We start from the raw sequence: 19,428 nt of genomic DNA on the forward strand, positions 1-19,428 counted from the left end.
TTGGGTTACATTGCTTTTACACTTCCCAGTTGGCAGCAAGCAAAAATATTTTGACACACAACCAAATAGACTATTAAAAACTGTTGCCAGAATTGATTAGTTTGTTGCCCTAAATGTATCAGCTTAGCCAACTAAAGTGTATAAATGTGACAGTACATTTTAACTACTTCTTAACTGCCCTGAAAACAAAATCCAGAATTTTAACTTTAGATTAAACTTGATCTAAAATTTGTAATCTTATATTAAATTAGAGCATCCATTGCATTCAAATTATTATTATTATTATTATTATACAGTATTTATAAAGCGCCAATAGTTCGCTCAGCGCTGTACATTACAAAGGGGGACAGAACATGTGACAGAACAATACCAATACAATGCAAAACATGAGGGGATTGAGGGCCCTGCTCTTTCAAGCTTACAATCTAGGAGGGAGGGGATGGTGGCACAGGAGGAGATAGCTGTGGGGGATGGAGTGGTAGGAAGAGTGGAGGAGGTCAGCAAGTTAGCAGGGGGCGGGGTAGGCTTCCCTGAAGAGATGGGTTTTCAGGGTGCGCCTAAAGGAGAGGAGAGTAGGTGATAATCTGATGGGTTGGGGCAGGGAGTTCCAGAGGATGGGTGACACCCTGGAGAAGTCCTGGAGGCGGGCATGGGAGGAGGAGACCAGGGAACTAGAGAGAAGGAGGTCTTGTGAGGAGCGGAGTGTGCGTGCTGGGCGGTACTTGGATATTAGGTCAGTGATGTAGTTCGGGGCAGTATGGTGGACAGCTTTGTACGTCAGCGTTAGGATTTTGAATTTGATCCGTTGCGCAATCGGAAGCCAGTGGAGGGATTGGCAGAGGGGGGTGGCGGAAACGGAGCGGTTGGAAAGGTGAATGAGTCTGGCAGCCGTATTCAGGATGGACTGAAGCGGGGATAGCCAGCGGCGAGGCAGGCCAGTGAGGAGGGAGTTGCAGTAGTCGAGTCGCGATATGATGAGGGAGTGGATGAGCTGTTTAGTGGTTTCTGGAGTTAGGAACGTGCGGATTTTGGCGATGTTGCGGAGGTGGAGTCTGCACGAGTTTGTTAAAGAGTGGACTTGGGGCTGGAAGGATAGGTTGGAGTCCAAAATGACACCAAGTACTCTGGCCTGCGGGGCGGGTTTGATGGTGGCGTTGTTGGACATGATGGAGAAGTCAATGGGGGGTGGTGTCCGGGCTGGAGGGAAGACAAGAAACTCGGTTTTGGAGAGGTTCAGTTTAAGGAAGTGGAGCGACATCCAGTCTGATATGTCGCTCAACAGGTGTGTGATTCGGGCGGAGACCGAGGGGGTGAGGTGGGGGGTAGAGAGATAGATTTGTGTGTCGTCGGCATAGAGGTGGTAGTTGAAGCCGTGAGAGTGTATGAGTCGGCCAAGGGAGGAGGTGTAGATGGAGAAGAGAAGGGGCCCGAGGACAGAGCCTTGAGGGACCCCAACAGAGAGGGGGAGTGAGAGGGAGGTGGTGGCATTATAGGTAACGCTGAAAGAGCGTTGTGACAGGTAGGATGAGAGCCAGGAGAGAGCAGAATCTCTGAGGCCGAGGGAGTGTAGTTTTTTGAGGAGGAGGGGGTGGTCGACTGTGTCAAAGGCCGCAGAGAGGTCAAGGAGTAGGAGCACTGAATAGTGGCCATTAGCTTTGGCGGTTAGCAGGTCGTTGGAGAGTTTGAGTAAGGCAGTTTCGGTGGAGTGTAGGGGACGGAAGCCGGACTGTAGGGGATCGAGGAGGTTGTTGTCGTTGAGGTGAGAGCATAGGCGGGCGTAAACTAGGCGCTCGAGGAGTTTAGATGTAAATGGGAGCAGGGAGATGGGTCTGAGGTTGTTCGGGTCATTGGGGTCCAGGGAGGGCTTTTTAAGTATGGGGGTGATGTGTGCATGTTTCAGAGGGGAAGGGAAAGTGCCGGAGGAGAGGGAGAGATTGAAGATGTGGGTGAGGGAGCGTAGGATGGAGGGGGAGGGAGGTTGTAGGAGTTGTGTGGGGATAGGGTCAAGGGGGCAGGTGGTGAGGCGGGCATCAGAGAGGATCTTGGAGACTTCTTCGATGGTAGTAAGGTCAAAGGTGCGGAGTGTTGGGGGAGCTTCAGTATGAGGAATGTAGGGTGGGGTGGGAGAGGAGGTCAGAGCAGTGGTGGGGCCGTGGGAGAGGGGTGTAGAGGGGGTAGCTGAGTGAGGGGGAAGGGGAATATATATATATATATATATATATATATATATATATATATATATAAATGAATGATAATACATTTTTCATTAAAAAAAAAACCAAACAGAGTCATGGCTATGATGATGGAAGATTGTCCAATCTAGCATCAGACACATTATCACAAAAGAAAAAGATTGTTAAGAATAACAGAACTGACAAATCGATTAACACCAGGGATAGTATGAAACAAATTAAAGTGATTAATCAAAGCAAATGAAAGTCCTCTGGCAGGAACAGACAGTTCTCAATTATGAGAGACATCAGATAAAATAACAAGCAACTCCAGAAACAAGTAAAATGAAACACTAAATGTTAATGCCATACCAGAAATCAGTGTGCTATGTTCAAATTAGGAAATATTCTACTTATTCATTCAGCAAGTCTAAGTGGATCCCATGCTGTTGATTCCATCATATTGGTCTGGATGGATTTCTTTTCCAAGCTAACTATGTAACTCTTGGGCTGGATTGCAGTTTTCTGTCACTTATTGCAATCAGCTAATGAATGCACTGGGAGGGCAAGAAGAATGAAGGGGCATTAGGAGTGGGAGGCAGTAGAAGAACTGGGCATTATGGAGAACAACACAAGGAATCCACAATCAGAGAGGCATAATGGAGGTGTATAAGGGAGCCAGAGTAAGAGAGGCAGCATGGAGAATAACAGGAGAGCAAGAGTAAGCATGATGGAGCATAGGGAGACAGAATATCAGAGAAGCAGCATGGAGAAGAGTGGGAGAGACATGAAAGAATTATATTAAGGAGGAGAACAAGAGAGGCAGGACCAGAATGAGAAGAACAGGAGAGACAGGATCAGAGAGGCAGCAGGGAGGAGAGCAGGAGAGACAGGAAAGACTTGACATCAAGGAGGAGAACAAGAGAGGCAGGACCAGAATGGGGAGAACAGGAGAGGCAGGATCAGAGAGGCAGCAGGGAGAAGAGCAGGAGGGACATGAAAGAATTATATCAAGGAGGAGAACAAGAGAGGCAGGACCAGAATGGTTAGAACAGGAGAGACAGGATCAGAGAGGCAGCAGGGAGAAGAGCAGGAGGGACATAAAAGAATTGACATCAAGGGGGAGAACAAGAGAGGCAGGATCAGAGAGGCAGCAGAGAGGAGAACAGGAGAGAAAGGGAAGATTGGCATCAAGGAGGAGAACAAGAAAGGCAGGACCAGAATAAGGAGGAGAACAAGAGAGGCAGGACCAGAATGGTTAGAACAGGAGAGACAGGATCAGAGAGGCAGCAGGGAGAAGAGCAGGAGGGACATAAAAGAATTGACATCAAGGGGGAGAACAAGAGAGGCAGGATCAGAGAGGCAGCAGAGAGGAGAACAGGAGAGAAAGGGAAGATTGGCATCAAGGAGGAGAACAAGAAAGGCAGGACCAGAATAAGGAGGAAAACAAGAGAGGCAGGATCAGAGAGGCAGCAGGGACGAGTGCAGGAGAGACAGGAAAGATTGATATCAAAGAGGAGAACAAGAGCAACAGGACCAGAATATGGAGGAGAACAAGAGAGGGAGGAATCAGAGAGGCAGCATGGAGGAGAAAAGGAGACAGATTCAGAAATGAAGCACTGAGATGAACAGGAAAAACAGGATTGAAGAAGCAGCATGGAGGAGAACAAGAGAAACAGGAAAGATTGAAAACATGGAGAAGAACATGAGACACAGGAACAGAATATGGAGGAAAACAGGGAAGGGAGGATCAGAGAGGCAGCATGGAGGAGTGTAAAATATCGTATTGCCTCGATATTTTATTAACTGGTGTTGATGAGAAATAGTTCTTCCACTTCTTGCAAAAACTCAAAAAGATGATTTAATAATAATGTTGCATAAAATTAGAAATACAATATTGGAATACAAAATGTTTAAATAAAGTCCAAAAAATATAGTTAAGTTCTTGATAATAAGATTGTATATATGTATATGTGTGTAGTGTGTAGTGTGTAACGCAACAAGGCTTCTAGCAAAGTGTCCTTAAAAAGTCTTTGTTCTGCTCTTAAAAGAGCAATCCAGCCCCCACCTTTTCCTAAAAATGGGCTGGTATACTTGTAGTCCCACAAAGATAATTGGAAACAGATGTGTATATATAACAAACGTCCAGTCTACTTCTCCTAAAGTCTGAGTGTAACCTAAGAAGGCCTAGACATTCCATCAATCAGAGTAAATTAGATGTATTACACATACATAGATATATATATATATATATATATATATATATTTTCCAAAAGTAATCTTGCTAAGAGTTATCTCATATATAAATATCGCAATCAAGAAATATTACAGTACAAACCTAGCATGTATGAAATATATTTTTACAATTCTCTAATTAGTGAAACATAATCCCTTACATAGATGGGGAGGATGGATAGACCAATTACTACCACATGTGTGGCTTGAATGTAAAGAAAACCCAAGATATATGTTCATATGTATATTCACAGACTATGAAGTCTACTTACTTACTTTTCCCAATCTAGAACAAATATAAATATAATAACTCAATTATTCTATTAAGATCCAACTCATTCATACTTATGTTAGTACTGTTAATAAGAAGATATTAGATATTAGGTTAAGGAAAGCTTCTAACATTTCCCTCTCAAAATGATCGATTTTAATCGAATCTTAATCATTTTCCTTATCTTAATCCATTTATACACATTCTTGTCACTTTCGTATCCATTCATGCGTTTTTGGATCTTAAGATAATTGATCTGAACATATCTTTAATTTGATTCTATAATGGGAAAACAAATTCTTTGATAAACCTTTTGTTATGTATCACATAAAAATATTTTTACCCTTATTATTTTCCTTTCCTTTCACCAAATAATTCATCCCCTTAATAAATGTATAACTAACATTATAGTACAATACTTTAAAATATGTCACTTAAAAAATAAATGTTTCATATTTTCCCTCCAAAATGTGTGTAGCACACAGTTCTATAATCCATACATTTTTCAAATTACCTTATTAACATTTAACCATAACATATGTTCTCTAACTTCAATCCATACATGTATATCAAATGATTTTTTTTTTTTTTTTTAAAAACATACATATACCAATGTAAAGCTTGCCTAAGTTTTTCTATATGTACCTTAGAAAAACTTATCTCTAGCTTAATTATCAACAGATGTTCTAACTAAGTAGAGTGACTCTGTTGTAACAAAAGTTTAACCCTTTCACTTCTGAAAATACATAGTGTGTGATTGCAAATGTTCATGTGAAAACTGATCTCATCTAACAAGGAGGAAATGTGAGATAGGACAGACGGACGACATGGAGGAGAACTAGAGAGGCAGGACCAGAATATGGAGGAGAACAAGGGACGGAGGATCAGAGAGGTAGCAGAAAGGAGAGCAGGAGAGACAGGATCAGGGAGGCAGCATGGAGGAGAGCAGGAGAGAGAGGACAGATTGATGACATGGAGAGACAGGACCAGAATATGAAGGAGAACAAGGGTAGGAGGATCAGAGAGATAGTATGGAGGAGCACAGGAGGGCCAAGGTCAGACAGGCGCGATGTAAACAGACAGTAGAGTCATGATTAGAATGACAACATGGAGAAGAACAGGAGAGAGAAATTCTGAGTGGAGGAGCACTGGAGATCCAGAATCATAGAAGCAGCATAGAGAAGCACAGGAAAGCCAGAAACATAGAGGTAGCAGGAAAGCCAGATTCAGAGAGGTAGCTTGTAAGAGAACAAGAGACCACGAGAGACAGGAAAAAATGGCAACATGGGAGAAGAACAACAGAGCCAATGTCAAAATGTATAGGAGAATAGGGAGGGAGGATCAAAAAGGAAGCATTGAGGTGCACAGGAGAGACAAGTTTAGAGATGCAGAGAGGAGGAGGGCAGGCAGCTAGAGCAAGGACCTTTACTATTGGCAAAACAAGAAAGTGGGTGCCAACTCTCCAAGGAAAGCAGACACTGTGCAAGGTATGAATATCCTGCTACACTTTGAAACGGCAGTAGGAGCAAGATAGTGTTCCATTCTTAATTCTAAAACATATTTAATGAAGTAGAGAGTGTAACTTACAATCATGTTCTCCAAGGCATGTTTTGCCAGCCAGCAGTTGAGGAAGACTGGTATATAAAGACTTCTCAATGGAGGCCAGAAAACCTAAAACAGAGCACAGATAACAAAAAATGAAGGCAGCATTGTGGTACGTTAATTAGGATAGCTATCATGCCATGTTGGCCTAACCAGCATTGGTTCTGGGTGAGGTAAAAGCACTGCTTACTTAATTAGTGCCCCTGCCTCAAAACAAACCCACCATTCCATGCAGCCAGACATAAATATTAGAAAATGAGTGGTCTGCAGAAGCCTGGAGGAAGACTGATCCAGTTGACAGTATTTCAGTTTTCTGAAGGGAATAATTTATTAGTCTGGGAGGGTTATATGTCAGGGTTTTTTTGCCATCTGAGTTCCAATGGAGAGATTTTCCTTCAGTTCCTGAGCCATAGCCACAACAGGACATGAGAAGAATTCCCTAAAAAGTGAAGGAATCCCTGGTTATCACCAGGGTAACCAGAGCTAGCGTCCCCATTAGAAGAGATCTGGCCACAATCCAAATTAGGGATTTCTTTCAGTTTCAAATAATAATAAGAGATTTATGAATGGAGAACAGGCAAATGAATAAAAGGTTCCCCACCTCCATTTATGTAGCACTTTTCATTGATGCATTCATTAGTATAGCTTCTATGAATGGAGGGGGTGGAAAGGGCAGTCATATTTGGCAATTTTGACAATTGCCTGTGCCAAATTCCTCAACTCTATTATCCCCCACAACACCAGAAGATTACTGTTGTAGGAGTAAAAGGGGGGGGGACTTTGGATTTTAATTAAAACAGCAGCCCAAGGGACACTTCACATTGCTCTAGTCCAGGGAACTCCAAACTTTTTAAACAAAGGGCCAGTATTTGTATTGAAACACCCCAACAGTCTGTCTGTCCTAGTTTAGTTTCATTTTAGGGCAGCATAAGTACACTGGCTACAACGTTCATGACCGGGCAGGCTGGCCAACAGGTTCGATTTTAAAGGTGGAACATTTTGTGAACCGTACAATGATTTATTATCTACTTGGCCAAATATAATGCAATATAAAGGTGAACTAGGGTCGTTGGTTCGAATTCCAACCACAGTGAGTTTCCTCCAGGTACTCCAGTTTCCTTCCACACTCCAAATACATGCTGGTAGGTTAATTGGATCCTTTCTAAATTGTCCCTAGTATGTGTATGTATGAATGTGAGTTAGGGACTTTAGATTGTACGCCCCTTGAGGGTTAGGGACTGATATGAATGTACAATATATATGTGTAAAGTGCTGAGTAAATTGACGGCGCTATATATAAGCACCTATAATAAATAATCAATAAATAAAATTGCTTGCTGTGGCATGATAGCAGCCCTGACCGGCTGTTATTTTACAGTTCGAGTGGATGGCTAGAGGTGGTAAAAAAGGGCTACTGAGCCTCCCAACCACCTGTCTGAATAAGAGCTAAAAAAATGCTTTTTGTGGATCACATTGGGGAAAGTAAATTAAAAAAAGGCATATAAACATAGATATTTTTTTTGCCCTGTGGGAGTACAAGAAATCTAAAAATGAAATAGTTAACTAAAAAACAAAAACAATAAAGCCAGTGTGGAACTCAGTCAGCTGTGTGTGAGTATCAAAAGAAGCTAGTATAAAGACATATTCAAATACTTATAATTGCTGTATTTAAAATATCTGTAATATCTTTTAATGAATAGATAACCGGATCAAATGGCGATTGTGACATTTGATTTGTTTTAACATGTTTTCAGCGAATAACTGGATTAAACTAATGCTTTTATAGCTTTTTCTTTAAGTAGGACTGATAAGGAATCCTTCCTCCCACACACATACAGTATACGAACACCTACACAGCCTTTTGCTTTGGTCGCACAGTGGTGCACGGCATTACCGTTGATTAGAATTAGAGCCTAAGAGGCAGAAGAGGGCTGACAAGGGACAGACATGTCTCTGCAATAGTAATTGTGGCAGAATGGGCCAGCTCCTAATAAGCCAGCATCGAGTTCCAATCTCTCCCCTAAGCCTTAATAACAGCTCTGCTCTTATTACACGGTAGCCGGAGGTTGGAGTGATTGGAGAAGAGGAGAATGGGAGCCGCCGAGCGCCACTCCAAGAGGGGCAAGGTCACGTACTCATCAAGCTGCCTGAAAAGTGACGTCTGTAGGCAGTGATTGGCAGCTGTGCCTGATCTTCCAGCATTCCCGACACCCACCGTGGGCAGAAAGAGTGTGGGAGAAATTATATTATCCGACAGGTACTAGTTAAAACAATCAGTTAAGGGAGAGATGAAGCCAATATCTAAAGCACAGAGTTAAAGGGAATCAGGGATAAGGACACTCAGGCCAGGCACTGAAGTAGAGAAATACAACAATAGGAGATGGATTTTGTCTAACAATGCATTCACACCAACAATGGCCTTGTGTAGAAAGCAATAAAGATGAACTTCAGGCACAAAAATGTTCACTAAAATATATTTCTCAATAGCCACAGACAATACAAATCCAATTATTGTACATCAAACACCTTTGCAAACTTACCATAAAAAATTAGCATTGATGCCGCTTTAATTGGGGTCCATTATGGAATTTAATAATTTAGTATACAGAGGATCTAGAATCTATCCTTCCCTCTCACTCCCCACTAGAGTTGCACTTCGGGTCTGGACTGTTGCTAGGGCGCCTTTTAGGCAATCCAATAGTTGGTCTCCCTATCACCCCTTATGGGGAAATCCTTCTCTCCCTCATTTCAGGATGCTCCCTGACCCTCAGATCTGGGGCAAGTAGAGTATTAAGAGACTTTGAGACATTATGCCAGTGGGTACACTACTGTTAGGGCGCTGTCCTCTCGGTTTGGTCTACCCCGATGGATGAATTTCCACTACTTATTGTGTAGTCTCCTAAGATGGACAGACTGAGGGAGGAGTGGCGGGCAGATATTCCAGCCCTGCATAGGGAGTCTTGGGAAGAAACCTTTAGCTCTAGGTTGGTCATAACTTCTAGAGATAAATTAAACTAAACAAAGTTTCTCCCAGAGTGTACTACATGCCTCAGAGGTTGCACAGAATCTATCCATAGAGGTCCTTTGACTTTGCTAGGTGCCACATGGCAATGGGACATATTTTCATATGTTTTGGTCATGTCCTAGGGTGGCAGTTTTGGATGGAGGTCTTTGACCTCTTTAATACCTGTCTACAACTGTCCCTCCCATGATCTCCTGAATGAGCACTTTTGGTCATACAGGATAACAAGCAAAGACCTAGGTATATGTCACTGACACCAATGATGGGGCACTATTCCTCCCACACTGACACTAATGATGGGGCACTATTCCTCCCACTGACACCAATGATGGGGCACTATTCCTCCCACTGAGACCAATGATGGGGCACTATTCTTCCCACTGATACCAAAGATGGGGCATTATTCTTCCACTGACACCAATGATGGGCACTATTCCTCCAAATGACACTGATAATGGAATAAAATAAAAGGTGGAGCTCTAATAGGAAGGGGTGGAGCCTAAAGAGGAAGGGGTGAAAATTACAGATGAAAGGGTGGATCATAAACAGGAAGGGGTTGGACAAATTTAGGTGCCCAATTTTAGTCTTGCCTAGGGCAGCACAAAACCAAAATACACCACTGCTTCCCTCCCACATTGTTCTCTTGGGAATCTACGATAAATGCGGTGTTTCCTATGTAGAAATTAATTTCTATTAATAAGAATTGTCCAAGCAAATATGAAAACATTTTGCAGTCGTGGGTGGAATGCTCAGTGTTTCCTTTTCAACAAGTGATAGGAACATACCTTTTTGGGATCCACATGCTACCCTTGGGAGGGTTTTTTCCCTCCCCATCCCTCCTGTTATTGTAATTGTAAAGTTCTATGGATCTAATGTATATTGCTAATTTGTGTACTCTATGCACCTTTATGCCTTAAGATCTGCAATCTATTACTGTTGTACTGCATTATGATACCTGCTACCTTTTTGTACCACTAATGTTCAATAAAGGGCAGTCCTGGCTGTACAAAAAAAAGAAGCAGTGACTAATCACTAATAAATGATTGATTTTTTTTTTTTTTCTGATCGGTCTCTTCCAATATAGATATTCAATCTATAGTTGACAACCAATTCAATCAATATGCCACAGGAGCTGCAGAAATACTGTTCAGGTCTTCCCCACAATCTTTGCCCTGCAACCAAACACATAGGTTCATGCACACGTTTCTTCAATGACCAGTCGTGGAGTGTTGTTTTTGTGTTTTTTATTTTTGGAGAACTTGGACAGGATTGAGGGAATTAAGTGAGATATGCCAAAAACAAGAACTATGTACAATTTGAAGACTTAAGTATTGGACGGGTAGGGCAAGAGAACAACATGTGTCTTTTCAGTCCACAAAATAGACATAGGCCTAATGAGCATCTCCTTTGCTTCTCTGTTTCAGTCAGGTGGAGAAGGCTGACGTCCATGGGCTCTGCAGGTGTCATGGACTCAACTGAAGCTTTGGGTTTAGAGTAGGGCAGCATTTGAAAGTTAGGAGCCAACCGATACACTGGCCGAGTCCATGACTTCTCCTGACACCTTTCATGGTAGAGGACATCCAGAGGAACATACAGCTCTTTGAACATTTTAAGATCATCTGGAAGATCCTTATACACCAATTCATCTTTGATGCGGTCAGGGAAACCCTTGTGAAAAGCTGCATGAGGAGCACCAGTATCCCACTTAGTATTAGCAGCTAGGGTGTGAAACTCTACAGCACGGGTGTCAAACTGGCAGCCCTCCAGCTGTTGCCAAACTACAAGTCCAATGAGGTATTGCAAGATTGACAGTTAGAAGCATGACTCCCAAAGGCAGAGGCATGATGGGACTTGTAGTTTCGCAACAGCTGGAGGGCCGTCAGTTTGACACCCCTGATATACAGCATATCGTGCAACTGTTCTGGTACCTTGTTGTATGTCCAAAAGTGAGCATTCAGCAGCTGAAACTCTGCCAGGTATGTCAAACACAGTCTGGAGTGACTGTTATTGCAGAAATGCAAGCCATGTGGTTATTGTGGAAATGCAAGTGGCAAATGTTCAGAAATCCTCAATATAACCTCCAAATTTATTTTTCAGGCACAGGAAGTTTGGGAGTCACTGAAGTGATGGCTTGAACAGGAGCAGGAATAGGGGCCTGGACTGGTTCAGAGGACGGCAGCAGCAAGGTTGTAATCATAGCAGTCAGGTTATCCAGAAGTTCAGTAGCTCAGCAGTATAGCACACACCTTAGGAAACAGATCCAACAAACAGACCCAGTACACAGGAAGTCCAGCAATTTAGGCTGGGTAACTGTGGTTTGATTGCAGCTGGAAGGCAGGTGGAGCTAGAGAGTCCCAGGAGCAGATGTACTAAACAACGTGTAAGGTTCAGCAAGTCATGTTCCTCAGTGACAGAGCAAACAGGACCACAGGACCACAGCACAGAGCTGGAAGAACCCAGGTTCAAACCCAGACACATGACTCTGGGAGAGAGAATTTGAACTTGGGGGGGGGGGAGGGGGCATACAAATTAGTGCTGTTTTTTTTGTTTCCAGAGGAGAGAGAGTGGGATTTGTTGGTGAAAGGGTAACATGGGGGAGAGTATTGCTTGTGGGGGGGGAGGGGGGATTTTGCACTCTACTTACCCCTACACTGTGCGTTATACACCCCTGACTCTTGCACTCTTTTTGTTTTGTACTCCTGACTCTTACTATGCATTACACACTCCTGTTCCCAGAATTCTGTTCATTATGTACTCCTGGACCCTGCACTGACTACAGCCCTGTGGGCATTACATGCTCCTGATCCTTGGACACACCCTGGACACCTCCAATCTGTTATGTATCCTAAACCTGACACTGACTGCAGTACTCCCCAACCCCTGTGCTCTGAATTACACACTCCTGCGCTATATATACAATACTGTGCATTATAGACTTCTCACCAAAGTGTTCATTGTCTCAACAATTGCTGGTTGCTATGCAGTCCCTGACTAATTTAATGAAGTTCTTCTTTAAGGTAGACAAAGCAATCAAAGCATATTTTATAGGTACAAGGAAGTATGAGTTCTGTTTAACCATGCTCCTTAAGCCCCTCCCACTGTATAGAGTTTGGCCACACCTAAATGATCACTTCCTTACTCAAGTGTCCCTCATTCAAGTTCAATAGTTGGGAGGTATGGTAGTGGTAGTTAGAAAAGTCTTTCTTAAGTCCCTTGAAGTAGATTAGGTAAACAAAGCTGTTCAGGACACTAGCCAGTATTCTTTCACTAGACCCATGGCTGACTCCCTAGCACCAGAGGGAGCAGCACACAGCCTCTAAGATCCTTTCAGAGGTGTCTGTCACAGGGCCCAAGGACAGCTGGTTGCCATCTTCTGTGATACTAGCCCAGGTCGTCAGTAGACAATCCCTCAGTTAGATCTTAGCAGAACCTGGAAAGAGCCCAATAGGCAGTGTAGGCATGTGCCTACAGGCACCCTTCTTAGAGGGGTGCTTGTCTGGAAGAGGAAGAGAGAGACCTCTGTCTCTCCATGGGTTTGGGGGTGCAAGCAACTGCAAGCAGCTTAGTTGGGGGGAATCAGGTTGGAAGGTGGCATATGGCAGACATCACGTCATCAGAGCAGCAGGAAAACGGTGCTATCAGTGTAAAGTGAACACACAGACACAGGAGTACACTGAGTGAGGGATCCTCTATCCATCTTCCATTCATCAAGTCTGCAGAAAGCTCTCAAAAAAGGTACAGTCAGTAAAAGAGATACACCACAAAGTGTATGTACCTTGCCCCAATGCAATGCCCTTTGTTGTTGTATGGGATGAATTAGGACCCTTTCACACTAGAGCCCCACAGTGCAAGGGGACCTCTGCGGACCCTGAAGTAAAGGGGAAGTCTGATGTAAGAGGGAACACTGTGGACCCTGATGTAAAGAGGAAAGCTGATGATTGTGATGTATAGGGGGGGTTAGTTTGGTGACCAGAGGTCACCTTACATCAGAGTTCTCCTTTATATCACTGTCTGCAGTGCCCCCCTTAAATCAGAGTTTCACTTTACATCAGGGTCCACAGATTCTGATGTAATGGAGAACTCTGAGGATTCTGATGCAAGGGGAACTCTGGGGACTCTTGTGTAAGAGGTGTTCTGTTGACCAGAGACCCCCTTACATCCCCTTTACATAACAGTCCACAGTGTTCTCCCTTTACATCAGTCCTCAGCATCCCCATTACACATCTAAAAATATTTTTTGAAAAAAAAAATCTGATCTTACTGTCTTTTTTTGGGGATCGGGGGAGACTTCATAATTCCCGGCCTATAGGCTCCTGAGATGTAAGTCTGGCCCTGAACCCAGGTCTCAGTATTCAGATACTCAGGTCGCCCACCAGAGGCCTATGACAGCAGATGCAGCAGCAATGCCTGTGAGGGCAGCATGCCCCCTGCAGGCTGGACCAATCCTACCCAGGAAAAGACCCAGAGCTCAGTGTGCTCACTGAATATATACAGTTACTTAGCATGCTATGAGAGCCTCTCTCCCTGGGATAGGCTGGGGCTGTATCAATATTCATGCTGCCATCTGCATAGCTCCACACCTATCATCCAGAAACTTCTCAAGCTTTCTGGATGCAGAGGCAGCTATCAGGCTGGCAGCATCTGAACATACTAAGCAGACCTGACTAGCAGAACACGCCAGCACTGATTACAGTGTACAAACTATGCTTTTACCTAACAATTACAACCACACTAACTACAGTGTGGCAACTAAATGTACCAATCAAAAAACATACTAAATCTATCTATGAGGGTGCTATACGATCAATAGTTACGTAACCTACAATCATAAATTATTGATCACCATGCAATCTCATAATCTGATTGAACGAAATACGATCACATTCAGTAACAAAGTATCTCAGTGGTAATGACTGATGCAAAACAGTCGATAATATTCCATCCTAGACATTTGAGTCAGTTTGAGCGAATCCAATTCAAACTGAGTCTAAATCGTTCAGAAGGGAAGTTATGGATATTCAAATGCTGGCAAATTCCATTGTTTTGGCCAATTTGATAAACAAAATTGAAGTGTGTGGGCACCATAAGACTAGTGGTAGTGCTAATGCACATAATAGTAATTGTGTAACTTTTGCAATATACAGTGAGGAACAGAAGTATTTGAACACCCTGCGATTTTGCAAGTTCTCCCACTTAGAAATCATCGAGGGCTCTGAAATTCACATTGTAGGTGCATTCCCACTCTGAGAGACAGAATTAAAAAACAAAATTCAGGAAATCACATTGTATGATTTTTAAAGAATTTATTTGTCTTGCACTGCTGAACATAAGTATTTAAACACCTAAGAAACAGCAAGAATTCTGGCTCTCAAAGACCTGTTACTGTGCCTTTAAAAAGTCCACCTCTACTCCACTCATTAATCTAACTTAGTAGCACCTGTCTGAGCTCTTTAAAGACACCTGTCCACCCCACAGTCAGTCAGACGCCAACTACTACCATGGGCAAGACCAAAGAGCTGTCAAAAGACACCAGAGACGAAATTGTGGACCTCCACAAGGCTGGAAAGGGCTACGGGGCAATTGCCAAGCAGCTTGGTGAAAATAGATCAACTGTTGGAGCAATTGTTAGAAAATGGAAGAGGCTAAAGACGACTGTCAGTCATCCTCAGACTGGGGCTCCATGCAAGATCTCACCTCGTGGGGTATCACTGATGATAAGAAAGGTGAGGAATCAGCCCAGAATTACAAGGGAGGAGCTGGTCAATGACATGAAGAGAGCTGGGACCACAGTTTCAAAGGTCGGTAGAACACTACGCCGTCATGGTTTCAAATCATGCATTGCATGGAAGGTTCACATGTCCAGGCCCGTCTGAAGTTTGCCAATGACCATCTGGATGATCCAGAGGAGGCATGGGAGAAAGTCATGTGGTCACATGAGACCAAAGTAGAACTTTTTGGTCTAAACTTCACTCGTCGTGTTTGGAGGAAAAAGAAGGATGAGTTGCATCCCAAGAACACCATCCCTACTGTGAAGCATGGGGGTGGTAACATCATTCTTTGGGGGTGATTTTCTGCGAAGGGGACAGGACGACTGCACTGTATTAAGGAGAGGATGAATGGGGCCATTTATTGTAAGATTTTAAGCAACAACCTCCTTCTCTCAGTCAGAGCATTGAAGATGGGTCGTGGCTGGGTCTTCCAACATGACAACGACCCGAAGCACACAGCCAGGATAACCAAGGAGTGGCTCCGTAAGAAGCATATCAAGGTTCTGGAGTGGCCTAGCCAGTCTCCAGACCTAAATCCAATAGAACATCTTTGGAGGGAGCTGAAACTCCGTGTTGCTCAGCGACAGCCCCGAAACCTGACAGATCTAGAGGAGATCTGTATGGAGGAGTGGGCCAAAATCCCTGTTGCAGTGTGTGCAAACCTGGTCAAGAACTACAGGAAACATTTGACCTCTGTAATTGCAAACAAAGGCTTCTGTACCAAATATTAACACTGATTTTCTCAGGTGTTCAAATACTTATGTTCAGCAGTGCAAGACAAATAAATTCTTTAAAAATCATACAATGTGATTTCCTGAATATTTTTTAAATTCTGTCTCTCAGAGTGGGAACGCACCTACAATGTGAATTTCAGACCCCTCCATGATTTCTAAGTGGGAGAACTTTCAAAGTCGCAGGGTGTTCAAATACTTCTGTTCCTCACTGTATAAACAGAAAGCATTTGTATTCAGACTGTCATTTTACTGTTAGCTGCATATGTTTTCAGTTAGATCAATATAGCACTTGATGTGGCATAAATATTATTAGTATGAGTTCTTGTCAGCTCTTTCCTTCTCACATCTGGTTTCCATATCTACAGAATAGAAGCAGGTAAGAGTCTACAATAAGGTGTGCTAAAATTCCTGCAATGCATAACTAGCAAACTGTCTTAAACAGAGGCTATTGCCCAAATTTAGTTTTTGGCTGGTGGTATTACGCAGACTGATTTGTATAGGTCTTCACCTGGTCTTTCCTTAAGCTGACTGGGGTTGTGATTTCTCATTGCTGCCTGTATATGTCACTGGTACCACTGGCAATAGTATGAGATTTCCTAGCAAGGGTTTTGAATATTTATTTTTCCTTCAGTTGATCCAGTAGAAGGTTCAGGCCACTGGTGCATGCTGGAAGGGGTATAAATATTTTGGGCAGGACTTGTGATATCTTTCTTCCCAAAGGCTGATACCTGGAGAGGTGCTGCTGGACTGAACTAACTACTGAGCCCAATAGCCTGAGTGGCCTGCCATGTGCTCTAGAAGTGAAATAGGCCTGCAGTGGCCCTGGAGCTGCCCTTCCTGTTCTATGGGGGAAGCTGAGCTGAGGAGACCTGGGATGACCCTTGTTGTCACAGGGGCCTGGAGAAGGACACACTGAAGCCTGGAAGCAAAGTAGAGGGCACTGGAACCAGCAGGAGAGACCACAATGCATGGACCAGCTAGGATGCTGTTTGCAATATTGCCATATCAGCTTAAGGCTTCATGCACCCTGGGCATTAAAAATGTAACTTTTAGGAGCATTTGACTTTTTTTTTTCTGCCCGTGAACACCTTTAAATGTTAGCCTATGTGTCCATGCATACATAGGTGTTTACAGCACTTTTCTATCAAGATCAATAGTGCACCTATCAGTCCTTCCCCTCAAGGCAGGGTACTAGGTGTAATCCTAGACTCTGACCTATCCTTTCGGCCCCAAATCCAATTGCTGTCAAAAGCTTGTAGACTTTAGACTTTGGAATTCACCCCTTTTTAACTAATGAAACCACCAAGCTAGTCATTCACTCCTTTGTTATCTCTCGCCTTGACTATGGCAACTCTCTTCTCATAGGCCGACCTCATGGCAGGCTATCCCCTCTTCAGTCTATCAGGAATGCTGCTGCCAGACTCATCCACCTTACCAACCACTCAATGTCTGCCACCCCTCTCTGCCAATCCCTCCACTGGTCTCTGATTGCCCAGCAAATAAAATTCAAAATACTAACAACATACAAAGCCATCCACAACTCTGCCCCAGCTACATCACCAACCTGGCCTCCAAATATCACCCAAACCATCCTCCCCCGCTCCTCTTATCATCTCCTGCTCTCAAGCTTTCTGGTCTCCTCCTCCCATGCTCAACTTCAAGACTTCGCCAGAGCCACTCCCATCCACTGGAACTCTCTATCTCAATCTGTATGGCTATCCCCTACTCTGGCTGCCTTTAGGCGATCCTTGAAAACTCATCTCTTCAGGAAAGCCTATCACACAACTAATTAAACATTTATCACTTCCATCAGATCATCACCATAGTTATAATGTATACCACTTGCCCCACCCCATTAGATTGTAAATTATTCTGAACAGGGCCCTCTTTATCGTCTTGTTTTTTATTGTATTGCAAGGCCCCATGTACACGGGACACTTCTGAATGATGGAAACTGACTGCTGGAAAATGTAGTTAAAAAAAAGTCTGTTTAGCCGTGTTTGCATAACTCATTTATGTGCGTTTGCATTTAGAAGCGTTTTAAAGATAAGCACAGGAGAACCTCCCATATACCCAGAATGTACTGAAAAGTGGTAAATTATTAACTATTTTAGACTGTTTCAGATAAATACAGAGAGTAGAAGCAGAGACAGCAGTATGTGTTGAAATTAGCTTAGGTGTGGGTTGCTCATTAACATTTCTTTTGTTTCCAAGGGTGGGAAAGGTGTCTGGTGGAGGGAGTCATTAAGGTCACCTGGCAGGGGGTCTTCATGTGGAATTTGAGGTGTGAATGGTCATTAACATTTCTTTTGTTTCCAAGGGTGGGAGAAGTCTGAGGTGTGAGTGGTCATTACAATGTGTGACAAGTGTGACAAGCTGTTTTTAGTGTTTTGTCCATCTGAGTACCTTCAAAAGGCTTTGCATGCATTTTTCATGATGAAAAAAGGCTCTGGACAGCATCAGGAACTGGAAGAGTTAAAAAAAATTTCAGACACAAACGCTTACAAACACGATTTGCCACGTTTAGCCACGTTTACAAGTGTTTACAAGCATTTTGCATTTGAAATGCTGATAAAATCGACTGCTGAACGCAAGTTTTCTGTGTTCAAAAAACTAATGTAAACTCAACTGCCTGTAAACAACTGTAAACGACTGTAAAGATGTGTACATGGACACATAGGAAAACATTAGGGTGAGTTCAGGGGCTGCTGAAAAAACCGCTGAACAGCTCCTAAACGTGACTTTATCTGCTGCAGTGTGCATGAGCCCTAGCTGTTCTGTCTCCCTTTATATTGTAAAGTGCTGTGTAAACTGTTGGTGCTCTATGAATCCTGAATAATAATAATAATAAGAAGAAGAAGAAGAATACAGGTATTTAAAGGCAGAAAAAACACTGTCAGTGCAATCAGGAGCAGAAACGTTTTGGCAAAAAAAAAAACACTTGATGAGCCTAAAGGCATATTGTTACTAGGAGCGTTTAGCGCTTGAGCATTAATTAATTTCAAGTGCAAGAATAAATAACACTGTTCAACAAATTTTTATTTTTTGCCAGTTTTGGAAACAAAAGGATCCATTTCTTAATGAATTTCACATTCTGAGTTCAAATATAACAATGAAATTTGTCAATTGGCTCTAGTTTTTCTATAAACGGAAAGTTTTCTACTATAGGCGTGATGACTACATAATGCACAATAATTATATAGATAGATGTCTTTCCACAAATATAAAGCAAGTGATATTGACTACATAACAAAGCCTAAATGGCATAATATATTGCATAGGATTACCAAGAAAAATTATAGCCATAAGCTAAGTTGAATCATTTTAATACTTAGGATTCTCACTAGTTTTGTCTTCAGTTTGTGTCGGTTTTGCTTCTCTTGGCTTTTCTCTTGTATTCGAGGAAAGGGCTATCTCTTACAACTGCACGTGACTACACGCTTCAGGTTCTTCCTCACTTGACTCAACCACAAAGGATTCTGGTGCTTTAGGAATTGGTAGCCCCTCTCCATGAGGAACTGGACGTATTTCCGATGGAATATTTGGATAGTGCACAGATAACTTTTTCTTCTTATTTAGCCCTTTTACAATTGGAGGCACCATACAAAAGTAACAATTACTAACA

General features: G+C 42.9%; 1 protein-coding gene across 1 annotated transcript in view; it reads right to left on the reverse strand.

The window, feature by feature from the left end:
- Positions 1-19,428, reverse strand: part of LOC149442223 (potassium channel subfamily T member 2-like) — a 419,624-nt gene that overhangs the window by 239,542 nt on the left and 160,654 nt on the right. The window contains exon 8 of the mRNA XM_089656330.1: positions 6,265-6,348. Within this exon, the coding sequence (XP_089512456.1) occupies positions 6,265-6,348 (84 nt within the window). The remainder of the gene's footprint in view (positions 1-6,264; positions 6,349-19,428) is intronic.

Source organism: Staurois parvus, unplaced genomic scaffold (genome assembly GCF_062004578.1).
Source record: "Staurois parvus isolate SC_StPar_1 unplaced genomic scaffold, SC_StPar_1.0 ptg000900l, whole genome shotgun sequence".
Taxonomy (NCBI): Eukaryota; Metazoa; Chordata; class Amphibia; order Anura; family Ranidae; genus Staurois; species Staurois parvus.